Source organism: Neodiprion virginianus, chromosome 4 (genome assembly GCF_021901495.1).
Source record: "Neodiprion virginianus isolate iyNeoVirg1 chromosome 4, iyNeoVirg1.1, whole genome shotgun sequence".
Lineage (NCBI taxonomy): Eukaryota > Metazoa > Arthropoda > Insecta > Hymenoptera > Diprionidae > Neodiprion > Neodiprion virginianus.
Window position 1 is genome coordinate 39,148,242 of NC_060880.1, and position 22,309 is coordinate 39,170,550.

Genomic DNA, 22,309 nt, shown 5'->3' on the forward strand with positions numbered 1-22,309 from the left:
TTCCTATCCTACTTTCAATTATGTACTCGATAAGTAAAAACTATTGCTCGCCTTACGATCGAAGCTCCGTACGGTGGCGCTCCCCAACAATGAACAAGTGAACACCGGATTTTGTCCAAGAGCGACCACCTGTTGTTTTTTCAAAATTTGATCAAACATCATTGAAGAAACATGGCTTATATTTTTATGCATGCAACAGCATGATTCTTTCTGGTCTTTGATTTATTCAGTTTTGATTTATATCTCCAGTCAACTAAAGTAGACGTCTGTTTAAATAATGTTCAAAATCATGCCAAACTTCAGCTTTTTTGAAACCCAGCTCATTTTCTAATGATTGCAAATAAAGATTTCCTACTTGGAGCGTTGACTGAGGATATACATTGGAGTCGCGCCATTTTGCTGACAATGAACTAAAATCCCTCGAATTTTTACACACGCGCACTCAAGAAAAACAAGTCCATGTCCGACCGTATATACTTATATAGATATGATCGTACATGAATTTTGGCGATGTCTGAACATATATGTATTATCAGATAAAAGCATATATATGATTAGATATGATCATATGTAAATACATACGAAAAAATTCTTAAATGCAAATTGTTAAATAAATTTATCATCATAATAATTAAATTTAAATCACTCTCACGGAATAGAACGCGTAGACTTCGATGAGTGGTATCCGAAACCTATAATTCTACGCCCAGCTAAGGTGTTATGAGGGTATTTTAAGGTTTGCTCACGTCGATTATGCACTTACGTGCGAATACTCCCAATGCAGGAAATGATAAAAAAAAGAAGAGATCGGTTCTAAGGGAGGTAGACGATTTAAGATGGTAGACGGCTTGGGGGATAGGTTTTGATTGTCATGAAGAGGTATAATTATCGTACGAAAGCTAGGAAAGAAGTAGCGAGCTTAGAAAATGTAGGAGCCTTGCTAGTTGCAGTTGAAAGATGTATAAGTTCCTGCTGACTCGGTGAAGATAAGGAGAGTTGCTTGGTGTAAAGTGACTATAAGATTGTGGGAAAGGAATACGAGGTCTGGGAGATGTAACATCATAATTGACAAAATTATAATTTCTTTACGAATTAAAATACATATAAAAAAATTCGGATTAATCAAGCCAATTCTCCTGTGGCTGAGCTGCTGTTATTATACCTACACTGATATTCTACATCACACAAGTATTAAGAAATCAATGAAAAGAAACTGATGCATTATTATTTATAATTATTGTCAAAAATTCAGTAACGCAAGTATGAAAAAAGAGAGTAAAAATATAATATTCATTATACTTAAATAAAATATACGATTATAAAAAACAACGTAAAACATTTCTACTGTATAGCCAAACCTGGCCGGTTTTTTAATTTCAATGAACTTTATATAATATTCTATACTTGATACAAGTAAATCGGTAGTAACAACTTACATTTTAGTTGATGTGTACTTATACCTATATCAGCTGTGTCAACAACAGTACCTGTTTAAAAGCACCTTTATTAGCTTTGACATAGACAAACGTATGGTGAAAAACAGCCACGTCGTTCATTATACACATCATTAATCGCTTTTTCAGATGATGAGCCATTAGTCGCTTGAAGGTTCTTAATCTCATTCGAATTCATTGTACTGATGCCGTATTGTCGAATATCAACTCACATAAGCAATATAATCCAAATCAGAAAGGTTTGAATCAGACTAGAATAAGAATAGTAAATATAACTATACGGCTGGATGACGACGATTAATCTGATTGAAAAACACGTATGTATATTATATATCATTTTGTTTAATTATCATATGTATTTGTCATTTCGGTCAAGATTATCCTTTCCCACGTTAGTACCTACTTAATATATGTATTATTACGTGCAATGAGGCAAAGTATGATTAACTCAGTAGACTACGTTCCATTTTTTCACCTTATTTTCCAATTTTGAATCCTTCACACGATTCCATTTTAATCGCATTTATTAACAAAGCAAATGTTAGATGGTCTTAGCGATAGTCAAGATTTGAACAATTGTATTGTTAGTATAAGCTGCATGAGATATTTGGATAAATATTTAGTCGATACTTCTGGAAATGAGTGAAGAATTTTTGGTAATAGGCATATTATATCCGTAATATTTCGTATTTATTGAGTTTGACTTTAACCCTCTAAGAACGGCTGTCCATTTCAGTGGACACACATTTCGAAATTCATAAAAAAAAGTTTCGTCCATAAGTGTTTTTTTTTTCAAAGGATGGCGTTTTCCAACAGTTCGAAGTCCTATATGAGAAGAAAAAAGTGGTAGATCTAATTCAGTCCTGAAAGGGTTAATTAATGTATTCGGTGCAAAGTTTTTATAAGTTAGGTGCCTTTTTGGGGGAATTTCACTACTTTTTATAAAGAAGTTTCATTAGTTGTCCAACAATATGTCTTCAAAGATTTCAAATTTACACAACTTGTGTTTATACATAGGTATGAACAAACGGACAAAATGAAACGAAAACCTCAGTTTCAACTTTAAAAACTATATATAGTCTGTTACTAAATTCACAAAAAATGTATAGAAATTCCACCTTCGCTGTACAGAAATTTTACTCTTGCTACACTTCTGTCTGGCAAATCTATGATAAATTTGGAAATAAAGCCCAAGAATGTTGAATTATTTCGATAAAATTCTGGTCATCCAGCGCAGTTGGGACTAACCTGGCAACAAACTGTACACACATATCAAATTTCAGGGCAGGAGCACCTAATCAAGTTATACGTAACGGACAACGTGATAACTGATTTTTGTTGATGGGAACTGCGATTAAAGAACCAAACATAATGATTCTATCAAATAGAATTCCCAGAGTCCTACTCTACGTAATCGCGTGGAGATTGTCATCGGTATTTCTAGTGCAAACGAGTGACGTAGCAGACGAATATTGGCAGTCAGTGGAGGTTGCTCATCGGCTGGCATTTGGTTATGGCCACTTGACCTGGGAGTGGCGGGAAGGAATACGTAGCTACATTTATCCGTTACTGATATCGTTGATCTATCGGATCCTTGGATTTTTTCACCTAGATTTTGCCACGCTTATAATAATCGCGCCTCGCATTATGCAAGCCCTTCTCTCCGCTTACGCTGATTACAGATTCTACGTATGGACCAAAAACAAGTGGGCCCTCTTCAGCCTCTGCACCAATTGGTTCTGGTATTACAATGCCTCTCGAACTTTAGTCAACACCTTGGAGACTTCCTTAACGACAATTGCCCTGTCCATTTTTCCGTGGCGAGATAGTAACACCAAGAGTGTCAGCTATATTTGGATCGTCGCATGGCTCTGCGTCGTTAGACCCACTGCGGCTGTGATATGGACTCCGTTATGTCTGTATCACCTTTTGACTACTCCGACCTCAGGAAGAATTGTTCTCTTTCTGAGTTATTTAAGAATAGGAATGATCACCTTATCTATAGCGACCTTGGTTGATACCATTGGTTATGGAAAATTCGTTTTAAGCCACATAGAATTTCTTCGGATTAATCTCATCAATCGGGTTAGCGATATCTACGGTACTGAGCCTTTTTTCTGGTACTTGACCATAGGAATCCCAGTCATCTTGGGCCTATACTACGTCATATTTTTGATTGGTGCCTGGCAAGTCGTGCAACATTCTGCTAAGTTCCATACACAGACTGTTATGTTAGTGGTTATTGGATGGACTCTGGCCATCTATTCAATGATACCTCATAAAGAAATTAGGTTTATTCTTCCGTTACTCCCATTCTTCACCTGCCTCAGTACTAGTGGGATTTTGTCCATAAACAACTCTGTGGGACCTTTTCCGCGAAAAGTTTTTATGGCCGTTTTGGTGCTCACTAATTTATTGCCGGGACTTTACTACTCCCTGATTCATTTGCGAGGTTCTTTAGATGTTATGAAAATACTGCGGCAGGAAATTTCAAACACAGACAAGGATGAAGTCAATATCTTATTCCTCACGCCCTGCCATGTAACTCCCTTTTACAGTCACTTGCACGCTAATATAACAGCCAGATTTCTGACTTGTGAACCAAACTTATACCGCCAAAATGACCACGTTAATGAGACGGAAGTGTTCTTTGCAAATCCAAACCTATGGTTAAAACAAACTTATAGCAACACCAAAGATACGGAGATGCCCACACACCTTGTATTATTTAATGCGCTTGCCCCAACTATTCATCAGTTTCTTAACAAATACAGACTAATCGCTGATATATTTCATGCTTATAACGCACCAAGTAGTCACAGTCAGTATCTACTGATTTACAAAAGGAAGTAATTACCCTTGATTCGATTGCTTCAACAGCTTTATTCTAAGTATCTCTGTTGTCGACTGATAACTTCGTATGAACTCAATTTGATTAAGAGTTCCTAAGGTACTGATAGACTGAGATTACTTAGCAATCATTATGCATTTTGCCTACATGTAAAATTCGCATAAGATTTTCACTCGTTTATAACTTGTTACATCGGGATGACATTTTGGGTTTAGTGACTCAGATGGTTTTGGAGTAATTGTAATTACTTCGAAATTTCAAGAGTCATGCCGATTGTTGTGTGACCTAGAATTAAGTTTTTTGTGTGTATGGGTTTGTAAGTATTGTGAAACTGACGTGTTACGATGTAAATATATCTGTGTCTGTTCATTGGGGTTAAAAATATTAGTATAAGAGCATAATATGGAAGACTATTACAAAAATAGCAAACAGAATAAACCAGTGTTCAAAATGTTGAGGTTTTTTATTTCTACTTGATATCCAAGTATGTATGCTTTTACTTAAAATTGAATGTCACCTGGAACAAGTATCTTCTACGAAGTTGAAAAACATTTGTCAGTTTTTTCACATCAACAGGTACTAGACGATGATTTTTTTTCTTTCAAACACATATGGTACGCCAAAGGGTGATAAATTCTGACGACGTAGATCTTTCGCGGATCATCAGACATGACATACACCGTTCACACTACGGAAAGGAATCTAAACCACGGAGTAGTAGGAAGGAGACGACACTGCGATAAGACTTGTCCCCAGTTTTAAGATAACTTAAGAAGAATTATCTGAATGCGACTTACACTCTTCTTACGGAAAAAGTTAAATTTTCGCTCTAAAATGTAAAAAAAGAACGGCGGCGATCGTAACGTACGTGCTCTAAAATACTCCGTAAATTATTCGTAAAATATACATTTGCAGTGAGTGAAAACCAGTGAAAATCGAGTAATTGCTTTTCCAGCTTCACCCGATATTAAATCCGAGGAAAAGGTTGCAAAGGTTGCAAACCAGAGCAAACCAGAGACTAGTAGAGAGATTGCCAATGCTGGTGCTCGTGGGGGTCTCTGCTGGCCGAGGTAGTGGGGGTAGTTCTCGTGCACATTGGCTTGGCCGATACGTCAGATTCTGGAAGTCGCTTCGGCAGACTTTTATTTCTACACTTTTATTTCAGTTTAATATATCGAAAGTTGTTTTTCTGCAGTTGTTACACCTGATGAATTCATTTATCAGGATGTCAAGATCTAATTCTTCAGGTATATCTTGGTGAATATGGTTTATAGCTACACCGCCCAAGTGATCTTGTAGTACCGTTGATATTCAATTAGTAATTGAAACAAAATTGAATTTTTTGAAACTGCAGATATCTGAGGTGTGGAATTCCACACCTACCAAATATTGAGGTGTGGAGTGCTCCATACCTACTACAGTGATTTCGCCACCTGTGATTGATGAATATATGTCGAAATATCAAAGTCCACGTATTTCAAGTGAAAAATTGACTCGTCGTCGGCAAGGTGGATTTCAAAACTTATCTAAAAGCAGGGTGTACTATGCCCTAAAAAACCCACCTGACCGAAGCAGGGTTAAAACATTTGCAATAAGAATCAAAATATCCCATTGGTAAATTATGAGTTTGAAGTTTCATAAAATGTTTTGTAAACCTTCGGACAGAAGAAACTGCAATATGGGCGATGGAAAAGGAGTATAGAATGAAAGAAAGAGGTACAAATACTTTTTATATGAAAATTATAAAAGCCTGAAGATGTGTACCTTGCATGGACAAAAGGTACGTGCCGAAGCTGGAGACAGGAAATAGATAATCTGAAAATGTTTGAAAAAGAAGTAACGCCTGCTTTTCTTAACTGTAGCGTTGACAATATTCTTCAGTCAACTTTCGGATAAAGGAGAGGAAGAAGAAACTGACAAAATTCTTAATTGAACTGAGAATTTAGTAATTCGTCTACATTATATCTTCGTTTTACATGCAAGCTGTTGAGCTTTCCTTAACGTACATAAACTCGGCGGGGTTTCCGTCAAAGTATTTTTTTCTTTATATAATGCGTTTGACGCGAAATTTTACAGAATTTTGTGATTCGCTTGAGTATCCATTGACTATCAACAAAACCATAGACATATAAGAATAGACCGCGTGACCGGGCTGAGAAGTCGATAGCAGAATAGAAAGAGAAAGTTGCATATTTATAAGTCTATGATGGGACCACTCTGCCTTCGTCAAGTCGCGCATGCGCGAACACGCGTAGACACTGCGAGGTCAACTTTTACAAGGTCAAAGCTAAAGAATACGCATGCAGAACAATAAGCTCACGATTTTTAAAGATTTTCAAATTATGTATAAGTATTCAATAACAAAAGTCAAATGAGCCAAATAGAATGTTCGTGCAAGATATGCTTGTAAATTTCTTGTAAAATAATATTTTTATATATTACGAAAATATAATATTTTTTTACGTATTGTTTTAAGTATAATAATATTCAACGTTTTATTACAGTATATAATCATACAGTATGTACTTATGTGCATTATTCATGTTTGTTACCTAATAAAAATGATGAACAGCATTCAACGATTTAATATCCAATTATTTAATTTTAATGTTTTATTAGTATTATTCCTATTTTTAAATTATAACTTCTAATTTATGTTTTATGTACAATATATGTATAAGAACTTCCATCCCTCCATTCATTTTCTATTTCATTCTTACTAAAAGAACGCTGAGTGCGCATGCGTGATTAAACAAGGATAGAGGGGTCCTATCAGGGTTGCCATACGCACGATAACTATAGTACATGTACGATATATTTACCGTCCGTACGATACACGATTATCGTACTAATTTGTACGATAATTGTACCATATTATGTGAGATTGTCCGATATTTTTTTTTTTGCTCCTTAGTCGATACGTCAGAACGTCACGCCGGATCGTCAAGCTTAGGCCCAAACATCGAGGAAAATGAATAAGTACAGCGTAGCATTTTTATTTTCGAAAATTTCATCCTCTATTATTCTGTCTTTTTACCAGCAGTCGGTATTCCGCTTAACCTCCTCGTCAGGACTGTCAGGAGTAACAATCGATTTATCAACTCAATGCTTTTCTCCTAACAGAAAGGTGTATACCATAATTTAGTACGATAATTTATAATAATAGACGATAATTAGGACGATAATTTTTTTTATCATCGTACGATAAGTGTACGATAAATTTATGCAGCCTGGTACGATATTTTCGCAACGGCCATCTGGCAACCCTGGGTCCTATGTGCAGCTTTCTCTTTCTATTGCGCTATTGCATTCTCCAAAGGGCCACCTTCGTTACTCCTGCGGTCTATTCTTGTATGCTATGAACAAAACCGACTCACCAGGACTGTCTGATTAGCACGCTGATTAGTCTGAAACCCGACCGGTTCTATCGAGTTATTTGAAAATGCGAAAGAAGCGTAGGAATTGGATGTTGAGGCTCAGATAGCCGTTACCGGTTATCCGACTGTTCCTGTTATCTTCAAACTCAATATTCACTTATCCGTGTACATCAGAATAGATTTCGATTCTTGGTAACTCGCGTTGCACATACCTATAATCAACCGATAACGCGACGCGATGTGTGATTGTTTAGCCCACTGTTGGATACACAACGAAAATATTAGACTATTTAAGTATGTAAAAAATTTTGGTCCAGAGTAACCAGAGCAGCTGGGAATAATTTTCGCCGGAAATCAATGACGAAGATTTGAATTTCGGCGTTCGATTATTGTGAGCCTAACCTAACTTAACCTAATCTAGCAACAAACTGTATACACATATCAAATTTCAGGACAGGTGTACCTAATCAAGTTATACGTAACGGACAACGTAATAACTGATTTTAGTTGACGGAAACTGCGAACAAAGAACCAAACAAAATGATTCTGTCAAATAGAATTCACAAAGTCCTACTCTGCGTGATCGCGTGGAGATTGTCATCAGTATTTCTAGTGCAAACGAGTGACGTACCGGACGAATATTGGCAGTCAGTGGAGGTTGCTCATCGGCTGGCATTTGGTTATGGCCACTTGACCTGGGAGTGGCGGGAAGGAATACGTAGCTACATTTATCCGTTACTGATATCGTTGATCTATCGGATCCTTGGATTTTTTCACCTAGATTTTGCCACGCTTATAATAATCGCGCCTCGCATTATTCAAGCCCTTCTCTCCGCTTACGCTGATTACAGATTCTACGTATGGACCAAAAACAAGTGGGCCCTCTTCAGCCTCTGCACCAATTGGTTCTGGTATTACTATGCCTCTCGAACTTTAGTCAACACCTTGGAGACTTCCTTAACGACAATTGCCCTGTCCATTTTTCCGTGGCGAGATAGTAACACCAAGAGCGTCAGCTATATTTGGATCGTCGCATGGCTCTGCGTCGTTAGACCCACTGCGGCTGTGATATGGACTCCGTTATGTCTGTATCACCTTTTGACTACTCCGACCTCAGGAAGAATTGTTCTCCTTCTGAGTTATTTAAGAATAGGAATGACCACCTTATCTATAGCGACCTTGGTTGATACCATTGGTTATGGAAAGTTCGTTTTAAGTCACATAGAATTTCTTCGGATTAATCTCATCTATCGGGTTAGCGATTTCTATGGTACTGAGCCTTTTTTCTGGTACTTGACCATAGGAATCCCAGTCATCTTGGGCCTATACTACGTCATATTTTTGATTGGTGCCTGGCAAGTCGTGCAACATCCTGCCAAGTTTCACAGACAGGCTGTTATGTTAGTCGTTATTGGATGGACTCTGGCCATCTATTCAATGATACCTCATAAAGAAATTAGATTTATTCTTCCGTTACTCCCATTCTTCGTCTGCCTTGGTACTAGTGGCATTTTGTGCATAAAAAATTCTGTGGCACCCTTTACGCGAAAAGTTCTCATGACCGTTTTGGTGCTCACTAATTTATTGCCAGGACTTTACTTCTCTCTGGTTCATTTGCGAGGTTCGTTAGATGCCATGAAAATATTACGTCAGGAAATTGCAAGTGTACCAAATGATGACGTCAATATCTTATTCCTCACTCCCTGCCATGCAACTCCCTTTTATAGTCACTTGCATGCTAATGTAACAGCCAGGTTTCTGACTTGCGAACCAAGCTTAAGCAACCGAGATGACTACATTGATGAGGCGTCAGAGTTCTTTGCAAATCCAAACCTCTGGTTAAGACAAACTTACAGTAACACCAAAGATACGGAGATGCCCACACATCTTGTATTATTTCATGAGCTTGCTCCAAGTATTCATCAATTTCTTGACAAATACAGACTAATCGCTGATTTATTTTATGCTCATATCACACCAACTAATTACAGTCAATACCTACTGATTTACAAAAGGAAGTGACTATCCTTGATTCAATTGCATCGATTGCTTCATTTTAAGTATCTCCATTGTCGACTGATAACTTCGTATCTAGTCTACGTGATTAACAATTCCTAAACTGCCGATATACTAAGGCTACTTAGTCATCATTATGCATTTTGTTTACATGTAAAATTCGCATAAGATTTTCATTAGCGTATAACTTGTTACATCAGGATTCTGCTTTGGGTTTGGTGACTCAAATGGCTCGGGAATAATTGTTATTACTTTGAAACTTCGAGAGCCATGCAAATTGTTATATGACTTAACATTAAGTTTTTTGTGTGTTACAGGTTTGTAAATATTATGAAACTGACATGTTATGACGTAAAATTATCTGTGTCTGCTCATTGGACTTAAAATGTTAGTAGGGCGTGATATGAATGCTATTACAAAAGTAGCAATCGTAATAAACCAGTGTTTAAAATGTCACCGTTTTTTATTCCTATTTGATATCCAAGTATCCAATCTTACAATCAGGTGGACAGTAAAAATGCTGTTAGCTATGCTCAATGAAAATTCAATGTCACTTGGGCCTGCCAGAATATTAGAAAGTTTCCAGTGACGGTTTTCCTATAAATGTCAATCAACCGTTGAACATCCTATTTCTCTAAAGTATTTTTCAATCAATCACTAGTATACACATTGCTTTCCCACTTCTTGATCCGTTATATTTCTTTTTTCGTAATTGACTGTTATACAAGCTACCATAGATATAACAGACTTTTCAATTACTCTGAGGCATTATAGTCATTCAAACTTGTGGCTTTTGATAAGCAATCGAGGTTATAACTGTATTATATTGCAAGTAGAATTCAAGGTCGAGGATTATTTCCTCCGATCAACAAAGTATTTAAATATAATTTGATATTTGAGCCCTAGTGATGAGTGGGAAGTTCGAACGGCGGGGAGGATCACACACAATTGACCATGAATGATAAGTTCGAACGAGTTTTTTTTACTATCTTCTACAAAGTTGAAAAATATTTTTCTTTCAAAAACGTACCGTGATAGCTGTAATGACATAGTAATGACGTAACCAAGGTCCGAGTTTGTGGCTAACCTAGCCTATCGAGTTCAGTTTTATCCTTGTCTTATATTGGAGCTTGCGCAAGTGTGCGAGACACGTGTCTAATTTTTCCCTTGTAGTTATCTCGCTACACTCGGATGCGCCCGAACGTAGCCTTTGATTGTATCTTTTTCGACAGTTAAATTATGTGCATGCATACATACGTAAAATCGAAGGTTCGCACCGTCATTCCATGAAGGCGGTGATCATTGAAAATTTACTCAATATTTATTTTGACGGTTAGGACATAGGTGGTCGCGCGGTTAGGTTGGCATACGTTGCGTCACTGGCGTAGTGACTTGCGTTGATGTAAATTGGAGGTAACGAACGAAGTAGAATTGTAAGAAAACAAAAACGAGTGATAAACACCGGGTAATGTATTCAAGAATTCAAATGCATTCCATCGAAAGCGAATGAAAACCAGATACCAATTAAAGTCCATAGTGAGGGAACCGAAAGGGAGTTAAGGCAAAAATGGCACCTGCACTTAGTAAATTTGTAACAAAAAGGTCAATCGCAGGAGCGATAAGTGTCAGCGCAATAATTTGGCTGCTGAACAAAAAAACGAAAAAACGGACATCGAAACTTAGGTAACTAATTAAAATTACTAGTCGAAACCGTCGACGTTGTCTCATTCATTTGTCTACATTCTGCAATGTCACTAACTTTCTTCTCCTAAATAATGCAATGTAATAATTTTCCTTTCACAGACATCAACAGACAAACAACGACATTCAGTATGTCATTAAAGAGGTAAGGATGACAAATTTCATCATAGTTACTCAGATAATCATTAAACGATAATTCAATTTCTGCAGGACAAACCAAAATCGCCCAAAGCTCACGTTAACGCAGAATTCTTCAGGCAGCTACGCCAGCTTATTGCTATTGGCGTTCCAGGAGTTTTTTCCACGGAATCGGGATACTTACTCCTGATAGCTGTGGCTCTCGTTGTCAGATCGTTTTGTGATTTATGGATGATTAATGCCGGGACGCTTATCGAATCGTATGTAAACTTTGGTTATCTAAAATTATACAATTTGTAGATATTGTATTATTCTATCTAGTATTTACTGCGTCCATGCTTTTTGTCCTTAAGCAAAAAATCATTTTCAGGTCTATAGTTAGTATGAATGGACCTCTATTTAGAAAACGACTTTTCTGGTTCTTCTCCGCATTGCCGTTGGTAAGCGAGTGTATTTGTTCAATTGATTTCAAATGAGTTGTTGATGATGAGTCTAAAATTGGTGTTACAATAATACGCACTTGAAATATCGGGATCTATCAAACATAGTGAAAATAGAAACACCACAATTTTATGCTCATTCGCATCGGATAATGAATATCAGCTCTCTGGAATGTTAATATTGTTTTTCACCTATAAAATGATAATTTCCTAAAATTTGATAAAATTTTGACCACACATTTATTGATTTAGGTTTCAATAGTGAACAATATACTGAAGTATGGTATTGGCGAAGTGAAACTTAGGTTACGCACTAACATTACACACCACCTTATGGATAAATACCTCAAGTAAGTATTAAGTGTTGGTTGCAATCAGAGAAGAAGTCATTTCGAAGATAACGATATGATGTATCAGGGTGGAAACAATTTATGTACAGATTTTTTCAGGCTTTAAATTGGCATATTATGTCTGTAGTATTAATATTTGTTTATGCAATTACAATCTAATTCATCTAATCATTTATTCATTAATTCACAGGGGTTTCACATACTATAAAATGTGCAACTTGGATAACCGCATTGCAAATCCAGACCAATTGCTCACAACAGATGTTGATAAATTCTGCGAAAGTTGCACAGATTTGTACAGTAATATTGCTAAACCTCTACTGGATATATCTATTTATGTATACAGACTCACGTCCACTCTCGGAGGACAGGTAAAGACAATATTTAAAATAAAATTTTATACTCTGCTACATGAATAAAATAGCTGCTCAAAAACTTTTTGCTGCAAATCCGTAAAGACCAGTCATCGCTCATATAACGTTCTAATTTTGCACATCACGCAAAATCATGATTGTTTCTTTCATTTTTTTTTTCCCCCAACAGACACCCCTGCTTATGCTGGGTTACTTGTTGGGAGCAGGAACGTTTTTAACGCATCTTCGTAGACCAATCGGGTCATTGACTGTGACGGAACAGCGACTTGAAGGGGAATATCGTCACATTAACTCACGCCTGATAGTCAATTCAGAAGAGATTGCTTTTTATCAGGGAAATAATCGTGAGAAGCTCACCCTCCTCACCAGCTTCCAAAAATTGGTAAAACATTTTTTTGTATACCATAAATATGTTGCGAGATAACACAGAAACTAGACACGGTAACTAATAACTTTTAATGAACTCTTTAGATCACACATCTACGAAGATTCCTTGAGTTTAAAGTAACTTTGGGAGTAGTGGACAATTTTGTTGGGAAGTGTAAGTAAAATAGTAAACAAAATACCTATAATTGACCACAGCAAGATTTTGGGGAGAGATCAAGAACAAAGACCGCAACTGGGATAATTTTATTTATTATTTCCAGATGCGGCAACGATTGTCGGTTTCTATGCAGTTAGCATTCCCTTCCTCCAAAAAAATCATCCGATACTGAGTGGAACCCCTGATCATCGTTACAAGAGTTACTACACATATGGCCGAATGTTGATAAAGTTGGCGGAAGCTATCGGCAGGCTGGTACTTGCAGGAAGAGAGTTGACACGACTGGCCGGTTTCACAGCCAGAGTTACAGAAATAAGAACAGTCTTGAACGACCTGAACTCAGGGAAATATCAGCGAACTATGGTGGCAGACAATAAGTCCGAACCGGTTGGCGCACCAGGAGCAGGAAAAATAGTTGCTAAGGACAACATAATAAAATTCGAGCATGTGCCTTTAGTTACACCAAACGGTGATGTACTTGTAAAAGATTTATGTTTTGAGGTGAAATCTGGCATGAACGTTTTGGTCTGCGGTCCAAATGGTTGTGGAAAGAGTTCCCTATTCCGAATTCTCGGCGAGGTAAGTAATCGGCACCAATTCAATTTTCTGTTCATTGCCTGAGCAATAGCTGTATCATAATAATCAATAACTTATTCAACAACTAGCTTTGGCCAGTCTGGGGAGGAATTGTAACTAAGCCACCAAAGGGGAAATTGTTTTACATCCCGCAAAGACCGTACATGACGTTGGGTACGCTCAGAGACCAAGTAATTTACCCTCATACAAGAGCCGAAATGCTGCGACGAGGTAATTGTAATGACGCCGATCTGGAGGAGTTCTTAAATGTGGTGCAACTTGGTCATCTGCTGGAAAGAGACGGTCAAGGAAAGGGGAAAGGACAGGGTTGGGACACCGTTGCCGACTGGATTGACGTTTTGTCAGGCGGAGAAAAGCAGCGCATTGCGGTAAATTGTTTCCCCTTGTATACGGGCGCGTATACCAGTGAACTAAAACTTTTTGTTAATCGTGTAAATTGACGCGGAACCGATTTTTTTATGTTCAGATGGCAAGGTTGTTTTATCATGCACCACAGTTCGCCATTCTCGACGAATGTACGAGTGCAGTTAGCGTGGATGTCGAGGATTCCATGTATTCTTACTGCAGACGAGCTGGTATTACTTTATTCACCGTTTCTCACCGAAAGTCCCTTTGGAAACACCACGAGGTAGGACTCAAAATCTGGCTTGTTACTTTCGCAAACCTGATGGATAAATGTGGATAATAATGTCGTTTCTGTTTCTTTTTTTGTTCAGTATTACCTTCAAATGGATGGTAGAGGCTCGTTTGAGTTTAAACAAATTGAGCAAGATACGGAAGAATTTGGATCATGAATTTTATTGTGAATCGTAATTCTCTATAAGGTGGTATGCATTAAATATACATATAGATACAATTACAAGAATTATAGAACAATTATGATAAATTATCAAATCAAGCATCTAACGAATGATCCCAAAAATTAAAATTCGAACGTAATCGATTTTAGAGAGTAGGATTTGAGCTCATATTATACGCACACATCTCTGTAGGCATAGAAGATATTTTTACACAGGTCAACTATAAATACGTCGTCAATACTTGAAAACCGGGCTGTAAAAATATACGTACAATGATTTTTTAATAATTTCACTATGGGGAAATTTCGAAAATCTAAATCAAGTTTTACAGAAATATAATGGTTATCATTATTTAGAACATTTAGGAATATTATCGCAACTATTGTATTATCGGATAGTTTCATGATAATGTTTAGCAAACAAATTGTCTCACAATCAACAGTTCACAGGCTATGGGATTTTTGAATTAAGTTGATGCAAGTCAAAATTTTCACCACTCTATCTCCTCTTACAAATATACAGGGGATCTCTGATGAAAGGGCAACCTCTGAGCTCACCGCTAGCGCTAACCACATGTACAAGTTTTTGTTCACAGCATTTATCTGCTATGCTCGGGTCACGTAAAAGTTGCTACTCGCGTGGCTTGGAGATTGCCTTTTGACCAGACATTCCCTGTATATGAAGAATAGAAATGGAAGGGAACAATATTCTGAATGGGTATAGGAGAGAGTTTGGTAACATCGGGAATCTATAAATTATTGGGAATGAGTACATAGAGAACAAGGGGTGTATATCAGTTTAATACTGTGTGTGTCCTGTTAAATTACGTGAACAATACTTAAAGTAATCGAATTTGTGCCGAGATAAAGTAAAAAAACAAATTTACGTTAGTATCAAATAAATGGTAAATATAACTGTATATATTATACTATATTCATACAGGTGAATCATGGATAGTTTAGGCTACCACGATGCTCAGCCACGGCTTGATTCCAAAACTAATGTGTTCAAGAAGGGATCGTTAGGCTACGTTTTATAGATAATAATTACTAGCGTATAACATCACAAGCATTTGAACTCTTTTAAAAAAATTTAACGCCATTTAATGGCGTTAGGGTAAGAACAAGAATTTGTCACTTGTGAATTTGTAAGCTTTAGACCCTGAAATCTAAGATTAGGAGGGGATGTAATAAATTGTACTATAGCAATCAGACCAAACGTTTTGACCGAGTGACAATGAAAATTAAATGAAACGCGTTGCATTATCGTTGAACGTAAATATTTTGTTCAATGAACATCTTCTGGAATGAGATGTAAGATTATTGATAGAAATGAAAATTTTGCGTCTCAGCAATTAGTAATTAATTTGAACAATTTTAAACAAAAGTTTTTTTACTGCTTGTTTATTTGATCTCTCATTATTAAATACAATTCAAATATTAATATATTCGACATATTGCAATTTTTAAGTATAAAATCAGTTGCGAAATATCGTATTCGAAAAAATTAATACCGCCTCTAGAGACTGTACTTTACAATGCCATAGTTATCTTATATCTAGCTTAAATGCGAAAAGACCTCTACTCGCGGAAATAATAATTACACATTTATATTCTTCTTCCGAAAATTACCTCCTATTTTACTCTCGGTAGTAAAATCACAGAGAAGTCTAACGAAAGTTATAAGGTTTCAGTTAACACTGAGTACAGTTGTATATTATGTATACATATTTACGACGGAGACGATTAATTACAATTATTGTTATATTGTTAATTGTTATGTGCAGAGCACATTGTATATTTATATAACGTAATAATTTTAACAAAAATGTCATCACAATAACCATAGTCTTAACGATTTTATTATTAGTATACATGTATATGGAATTGCTGGCCAACGGGTAAAAATATTGAAACAATTTTTTTATATTGAAATAAAGATCACTTTCCGAAGAAAGCATTGTACAGAAAAATGATTAAAAAATAACCGCAATTTTCAGTCAGTGAAAAGGTTTTTGTGAGGGATAAGTAAGATATTTGTGGCGCCCATTTTTGACCATTGATTCTTGGTGTTTTTACCAAATCAAGGAGAATTTCAAGAATAAAAAATTCGCCGTTTCGGCCTCCCTAAGGAGATGTAAGCACTTTTAACGGTCATTGGAAACACATCGAAATTCAACGATTTTTTTTTACTCATGAGTTTGGCATCCGTACGAAAGGGGCACAATCGAAACCACAGTCACATCACACGTAATAAAATCGCAGGAGGTGACTGTCGCAGCCCAAAGGTTATAATTAATTCGACCTCCGTATGACAATGTTTGTTTAGTAATAAATATTTCGTGAAATGATGAAAATACCAACTTTTCTTTATTTTGATTTAAATATCGTACTCGTGCCCTTTTATGTTATTTAGGGTGCGTTCCGAAACTAGCTGGCAACGATATAAACTCCCTAGGACAGTGACAAAGCTATTCCACGAGCTAATCTCGGAATGCACCCTTACTTACAAACAGGTCTTTCTATGTCGATAACGCCTAGTTCTATAATAGCTTTCATAGCACATGAAAATAAATGCTAGACGGCGTCGGCTGTAAAGTTTATCCAGTATCCCGTAGGATGGCGCAGCATGTCACGTGGCTCGCGAAGGTGAATCGCAGAGTAGCAGTAAGAGGGCGCTATAATCGCGGCGGCCATTTTACTTTAAGATTCGGTAATCGGCTGGCTCGGCGAGCGGCACCTCGGGCACGTTCGACGTCTGGGATTCCGTCCGGGTCTCCGGGTCTTTAGTCGCAGGGTTCAAGTAGCCGAGGGCGGGCTGGTGAGTGCGGTGACTATTGATTGAGGTGTGTTTTCTCTCTCGCGTGGTTATCGTACAGTGATAATATAGAAACGTAACAACGGCCAGGGGAAAGTGGGTGTCTGAAATTCTGAAGTTGCATTAATCAAGGTGTAAAAAAGTACATACATACATAACATATATATTATATACACATACGTACACACGTGTATTAAATCGAAGTGCTGGGTATTGTGCGCGGTGGCTGTGTGTGTTCGTGAATACAGATATAGAAAGAGATAGAGGATAATAGGGGCTACAGAGTAAAGTTTTCGTCTAAGGAAAGTTGTTCTCCGTTTTCTTCTTAGATTTTTTTTCATTCATTTCTCTTTCTCGTTGCTTCTCTGTGTGTCCGTTACCAACAACCGTCCCCTTCCCGTTTCGTCTGAGCCGTAAGAACGCGGTTTTCCTTTGTTTTCTTTTTTTTTTTTCTTTCCGTTTTAACCTTCTCCTCGTCTCAACTCGCTCCTTCATCCTCTCCGCGGCTCATTCTAACATTCCGCCTGAGGATACAACGACGCAGCAGCGGAGAGAGGAACAATGGATAGCAGCAGTTCGGAAACGCCGTCAGACACGGCGGCGAACACCAGCAGTGGAAGTAAAAACGGCTCGAAGAACGGGGGCGGTAATCGCGATCCCGAACTCGAACCCGAGGGCGTCCGGACATCCCCAATGACCACCAACGCCGCCTCGACGCTGACCTCGCGGAGAGACGGGGGCAGGTCCCCGTTGCTCACGCCTTCCCCGTCGCCGTCGCCTTCTCTCACCTTATCCTCCTCCGCGCCGGGGTGTGGCTGCACTGTGGTCACCGGGGACGCGGAGGAGATCACCATCACCCTTGACCCCACCACCGGCGGTCACTTTGATCTCACCGTTGACCGTTCGGAGAGTATCGAAAATCTCAAGAAAATTATATCCAAAAAATTGAAGGTCGCCAAGGAACGGATTTGTTTACTGCATCGGGAGAGGTGAGCGTGTCTACATATGCATACGTACTACATACATATCTCTGCTTCCTCTGCCTCGCTGTTTCTTCTTCACACGGATGGCCGTGCTAAACGATCCTCCTTGCCCTGAAGCTTAGGTATAGGTATGCTCACCACTCGCGCGTAACTCACTAGTCGTATTATTCCGATCGCACCAACGCTTTACGGTTATATTGTTACGGTTACTATTACGGTTTTCAGTACCTTTCTATCCCTCTTGCATTTTTATATTCTATATATTGTTTTACAGTTTTTCAAATCGTTTTTCTCATACCGTATAGCCGCGCCGGGGGAATTCTATTGTTTCAGTTCTATCCAAGAAGTGATGGCGACAGGATTTTGGTGAAAATCTATTATTCGTGCCCTCGCTCGCTTCTTTTGATTTCAGCTTGCTTGCTCTCGTTTAGGCAGCTGGGATTTTTATACCAAGTTGGTAATCTTTTTGTCGCACGTTTCAATGACTGAACAGCCGCGCGAGTCGTTTTTACCACTATTCAATTGTCACGCGCAGAGATCGTAATACTCGGGATTCAAAAATTCGACGTAAATAAATACATACATACACACGTAACGGTTTAATCAGGATTTCGGGAATAACGCTTGACTGCAGTACGTGAAATGAAACATGTTTCAGAGGAGAAGAGTAAGGAGAAAAGCGGAGTATTGAAGAATCGCTTGACGTCATTGCAAATTTGTCTGCTCGTGCAGGATAAAGTGAAACGATTGGTCTTGTTACGAAATATATCTACTACACGGCCACATATCATAGCCACACAACCGTCGTCGCTGAGAGTATATGCGAATATATCGCGAGACTGAAATGTACGCGTACATGCATATATGTAACGTTTACTGTGCGTCGTAGGGCTACGTTTACGCGCATATTCGCTGCATGGATAACGTGTCGTGTGTAGAATGGTGCAAAATTTTATACATACACATGTTCTCGTTTGTAAGAAACAGCTATGCCTATTTGAATGCGGCGGTGGCGCGTGTTCGCCCGTGTATTTCAGCGATATAAAGATATATATAATGACGTATAATATCATCAGCTGGCGCACGTATGTCGGTTTTTGTGTATCTATGTACATTATATTTCGAAAGAAAGGTGGTGGGCCGGCTGCTGCTGCTGCTGCTACTTTTAGGAAGGCGGGGGCGACGACCAGCTCACTTATACACTCGCTCACTCACTGATTATGAGTCCTTAACAATGAAGAGTATGTCTCTTGCCTCGCCCCTTTTTAAATAAGTCGAGCAAAGCTAAAGCTACTTGTGTCACGTATCGAGTCACTTCGTGGAAATGTTACATGGGCAATTAATATTAACACAGGGTTTAAAGACGCCTACATTTAGGCAATTCGGGGTACAGTGTACTGCCGATCGGCATTTGTCTCGTTGTTCACCACCATTGGTTGGAGAGTGACGAGAGACGGCCAATCGGTCAAACGTACTATGATTTGCCGGATTTCAGGCGGATTTACCCTATGCCGTGGTCAATTGCTCGTGTAAAATTTTCGCCAAACAATCCGGTTATACAGCTGCGGATATTCACTAACGATATCCCTGCATTACTTTATCGGCGATGATAAACAATATGTATAACTGTATACACTTAACCCCATCAGTGACACATTTTTCAATCAAATATTTTGACCTAAATTATGTGACTCGGGAGTTTTTGGGGTTATACGATCTAACAAAGATCATTTAATGTTGTAAATAAACCGAAATAAGGGTAGGATATGGATATTTTTGAGGTGGGAGGCTGAGCAACCAACTGTGACTGAAATGGTTAATTGATGTGCAGTTGGAAAATATAGGCAGGCCGTGTAAAGAGAAACTGAATTGACGAATCACGAAATCTTCAATTTGAGATATCTGTAGACTATGTTTTCTTCATTATAGGGCGAAAACGGGCACGACGGCGAATCACTATTTATGCTGTTACGCGTAATCCATGTGCTGCATTTTCTTCCTTCGTGTTACGACATGATAGGTATATCCATTTGGAAGCGCCAGAGTAGTTGTTACGCGTTTCGTCGTCGCCTCGCAAGCGATATCGTCACTTGCTGCTGCTGCTGCTGCTGCTATGAGAGACCTCCCTCTCTCCTCTCTCCTCTCTCTCTCTCTCTCTCTCTCCCCTCTCTCTCTCTCTCTCTCTCTCCCTGTGTCTCTGTCTCTCTTGACTCTCGCGCACTTTCAGCAGAGAGGCTTGACTGACTGACTGACTGACTGCTCCGCTGCCTGATTTTGCGGGTCTGGGTCTTGATTACAGTTTTACCAACCCGGGGGGGCTCGCTCTCTCACTGGTTGCTCTTGCACAATTCCTACTTCCTTTTCTCGTCATCCTCACAATGTTGTGGTGTTGTTGATATCGCTTCATCTTCCTAGCTCGTGACGCGTTTTGTTCTACGTATGTAATAATAAGAGCAAAAAGGATTCACGTTGAATTGGCACAAATGTATATTTCTTCTCTCTTTTCAAGAAATATTATCATTGCTATATTATCGTTATTATTTCTTACTTATTTCTATTGAAATAATATATTGTTTTGTTGATCATCAGTTTGGCGAAAAAATATTTTTCTCATCATTTGTGCAGATATACATACGTGTCTATATGTATAGGTATATATTACCAATCTGCCGGTCAGGTTCGTTACACGCGGCTATACGACGTGTCTCCCTCCTCTCTCTCTCTCTGTCTCTCTCTCTTTCGAACAACAGATTCAAATCGCAGCAGTCACACCACGGGATATGATATCAATAATAATAATAAGAATAACGATAAAATATATTATACATTATAGATGTTGTACAATTCAGTGCAGCAGTTCAAATACCTCACTTATTATTCACTTTATTTATTCTATAATACATATGTATGTATAATGTGTAGCAGCTGCAGGCGCGCGGAGTTTAAAAGAAAGAAACCCGTCGTCGTCGTTGAGGAAACGGACGGGAACAGAAGAGCTGATATAAATACAGTATGATGTACATTGTAGTAGAAAAAGTGTGCGCAGCGAGTCGATTGTGCAATGGATCGTGAGGATTGTCATTGTTTTTCATATTGTACGTTACACCGGTTACACCTATTATTGTTCTTGTTCTCCATCTTTTTTTTCTTCTGCTTTTTATCCGCTTCGCTAATTAAGAAAACTTTGGACCACCTTACTTTCCTTGCAGGAAACTTATAGTTCTACAAAACTTACTCCACGTGTATCATAATGTTTAATGTATCGAGTCGCGAAAGGAAGAAGAAGAAGGAGAAGGAGAGTTGTTAGCGGGTACGAATGTGAAATAACCGGCCGACCGGCGGCGTCCACCTGTCCGTGACAATAACCGTTTTCATGCATACCGGGTGATCGGACCGAATTGGATTTATTATTTTTCGCCTCCATTCCCTTTCATCCTTTTTTCCTTTCTTTGCTACAGAATCATTAGAGTGTTTGCCCTAATCTACGTAACATAATACATACATACTGTAATAGTATGTGTCATCTTTAGAAAATTGACAAATTTGGATTTTATTCGGCAAATTTTTCGAATACGTTTAGTTTCACCTGAACTTCTGCAACTTGAAAGAAAGAATCATTTTCACCCTCCGTCTGTAGTAATTTTTTTTTCGAAACATTCTACACATGGCTTTGATACCATCCATACGCCACTTGGGTATATACTTTTTCCATTCGGCAATTCTTTGTGTTGGGAAATATTGTATGACTGCTTGGTAGAAGTGAAAGAAAAAAAAACTTGCAACGCCGGTTGTTGCTGCACCTGCACTTTAAATTACTGCACGCGACAAAGAACGACGATTTAACAAAGTTCATTCATTTTGTCATCA

At 38.2% G+C, this 22,309-nt stretch overlaps 4 protein-coding genes across 11 annotated transcripts in view; all 4 read left to right on the forward strand.

The window, feature by feature from the left end:
- Positions 1-847: 847 nt before the first annotated feature.
- On the forward strand, positions 848-4,730 carry LOC124301864 (GPI mannosyltransferase 3-like). Of its 3 annotated transcripts, none has more exons than XM_046757392.1 (3): positions 848-1,053; positions 1,584-1,771; positions 2,738-4,730. In XM_046757392.1, the coding sequence occupies exon 3, from the start codon at positions 2,796-2,798 to the stop codon at positions 4,305-4,307; it is 1,512 nt and encodes a 503-aa protein (XP_046613348.1). In that variant the 5' UTR covers positions 848-1,053; positions 1,584-1,771; positions 2,738-2,795; the 3' UTR covers positions 4,308-4,730. The 3 variants fall into 3 exon arrangements, with proteins under 3 accessions (XP_046613348.1, XP_046613345.1, XP_046613346.1); XM_046757389.1 differs by lacking the exon at positions 848-1,053 and adding an exon at positions 1,084-1,260; XM_046757390.1 differs by lacking the exon at positions 848-1,053 and adding an exon at positions 1,324-1,413.
- Positions 4,731-5,414: 684 nt separating this feature from the next.
- On the forward strand, positions 5,415-10,148 carry LOC124301865 (GPI mannosyltransferase 3-like). Of its 5 annotated transcripts, none has more exons than XM_046757394.1 (3): positions 5,415-6,021; positions 7,220-8,073; positions 8,135-10,148. In XM_046757394.1, exon 3 carries the CDS (start codon positions 8,223-8,225, stop codon positions 9,702-9,704), a length of 1,482 nt encoding a protein of 493 aa, XP_046613350.1. In that variant the 5' UTR covers positions 5,415-6,021; positions 7,220-8,073; positions 8,135-8,222; the 3' UTR covers positions 9,705-10,148. The 5 variants fall into 5 exon arrangements, with proteins under 5 accessions (XP_046613350.1, XP_046613352.1, XP_046613349.1 ...); XM_046757396.1 differs by having other exon boundaries at positions 7,220-7,976; positions 8,140-10,148; XM_046757393.1 differs by having other exon boundaries at positions 7,220-7,976; positions 8,135-10,147.
- A 751-nt stretch (positions 10,149-10,899) lies between these two features.
- LOC124301863 (ATP-binding cassette sub-family D member 3) lies at positions 10,900-16,998 on the forward strand. Its single transcript, XM_046757388.1, has 13 exons — positions 10,900-11,381; positions 11,502-11,544; positions 11,610-11,797; positions 11,908-11,977; positions 12,230-12,327; positions 12,518-12,698; positions 12,871-13,083; positions 13,173-13,242; positions 13,349-13,824; positions 13,911-14,210; positions 14,309-14,470; positions 14,559-14,666; positions 15,585-16,998. Exons 1-12 carry the CDS (start codon positions 11,266-11,268, stop codon positions 14,634-14,636), a joined length of 1,995 nt encoding a protein of 664 aa, XP_046613344.1. The 5' UTR covers positions 10,900-11,265; the 3' UTR covers positions 14,637-14,666; positions 15,585-16,998.
- Positions 16,999-17,360: 362 nt separating this feature from the next.
- The window catches only part of LOC124301860 (midnolin-A-like), a 50,964-nt gene continuing 46,015 nt past the window's right edge, over positions 17,361-22,309 (forward strand). Inside the window, exon 1 of one of the 2 annotated variants that reach the window (XM_046757383.1) lies at positions 17,361-18,448. In XM_046757383.1, coding sequence (XP_046613339.1) covers positions 18,021-18,448 — 428 coding nt within the window. In that variant the 5' untranslated portion in view covers positions 17,361-18,020. The remainder of the gene's footprint in view (positions 18,449-22,309) is intronic. The other variant, XM_046757384.1, reaches the window with a different exon arrangement.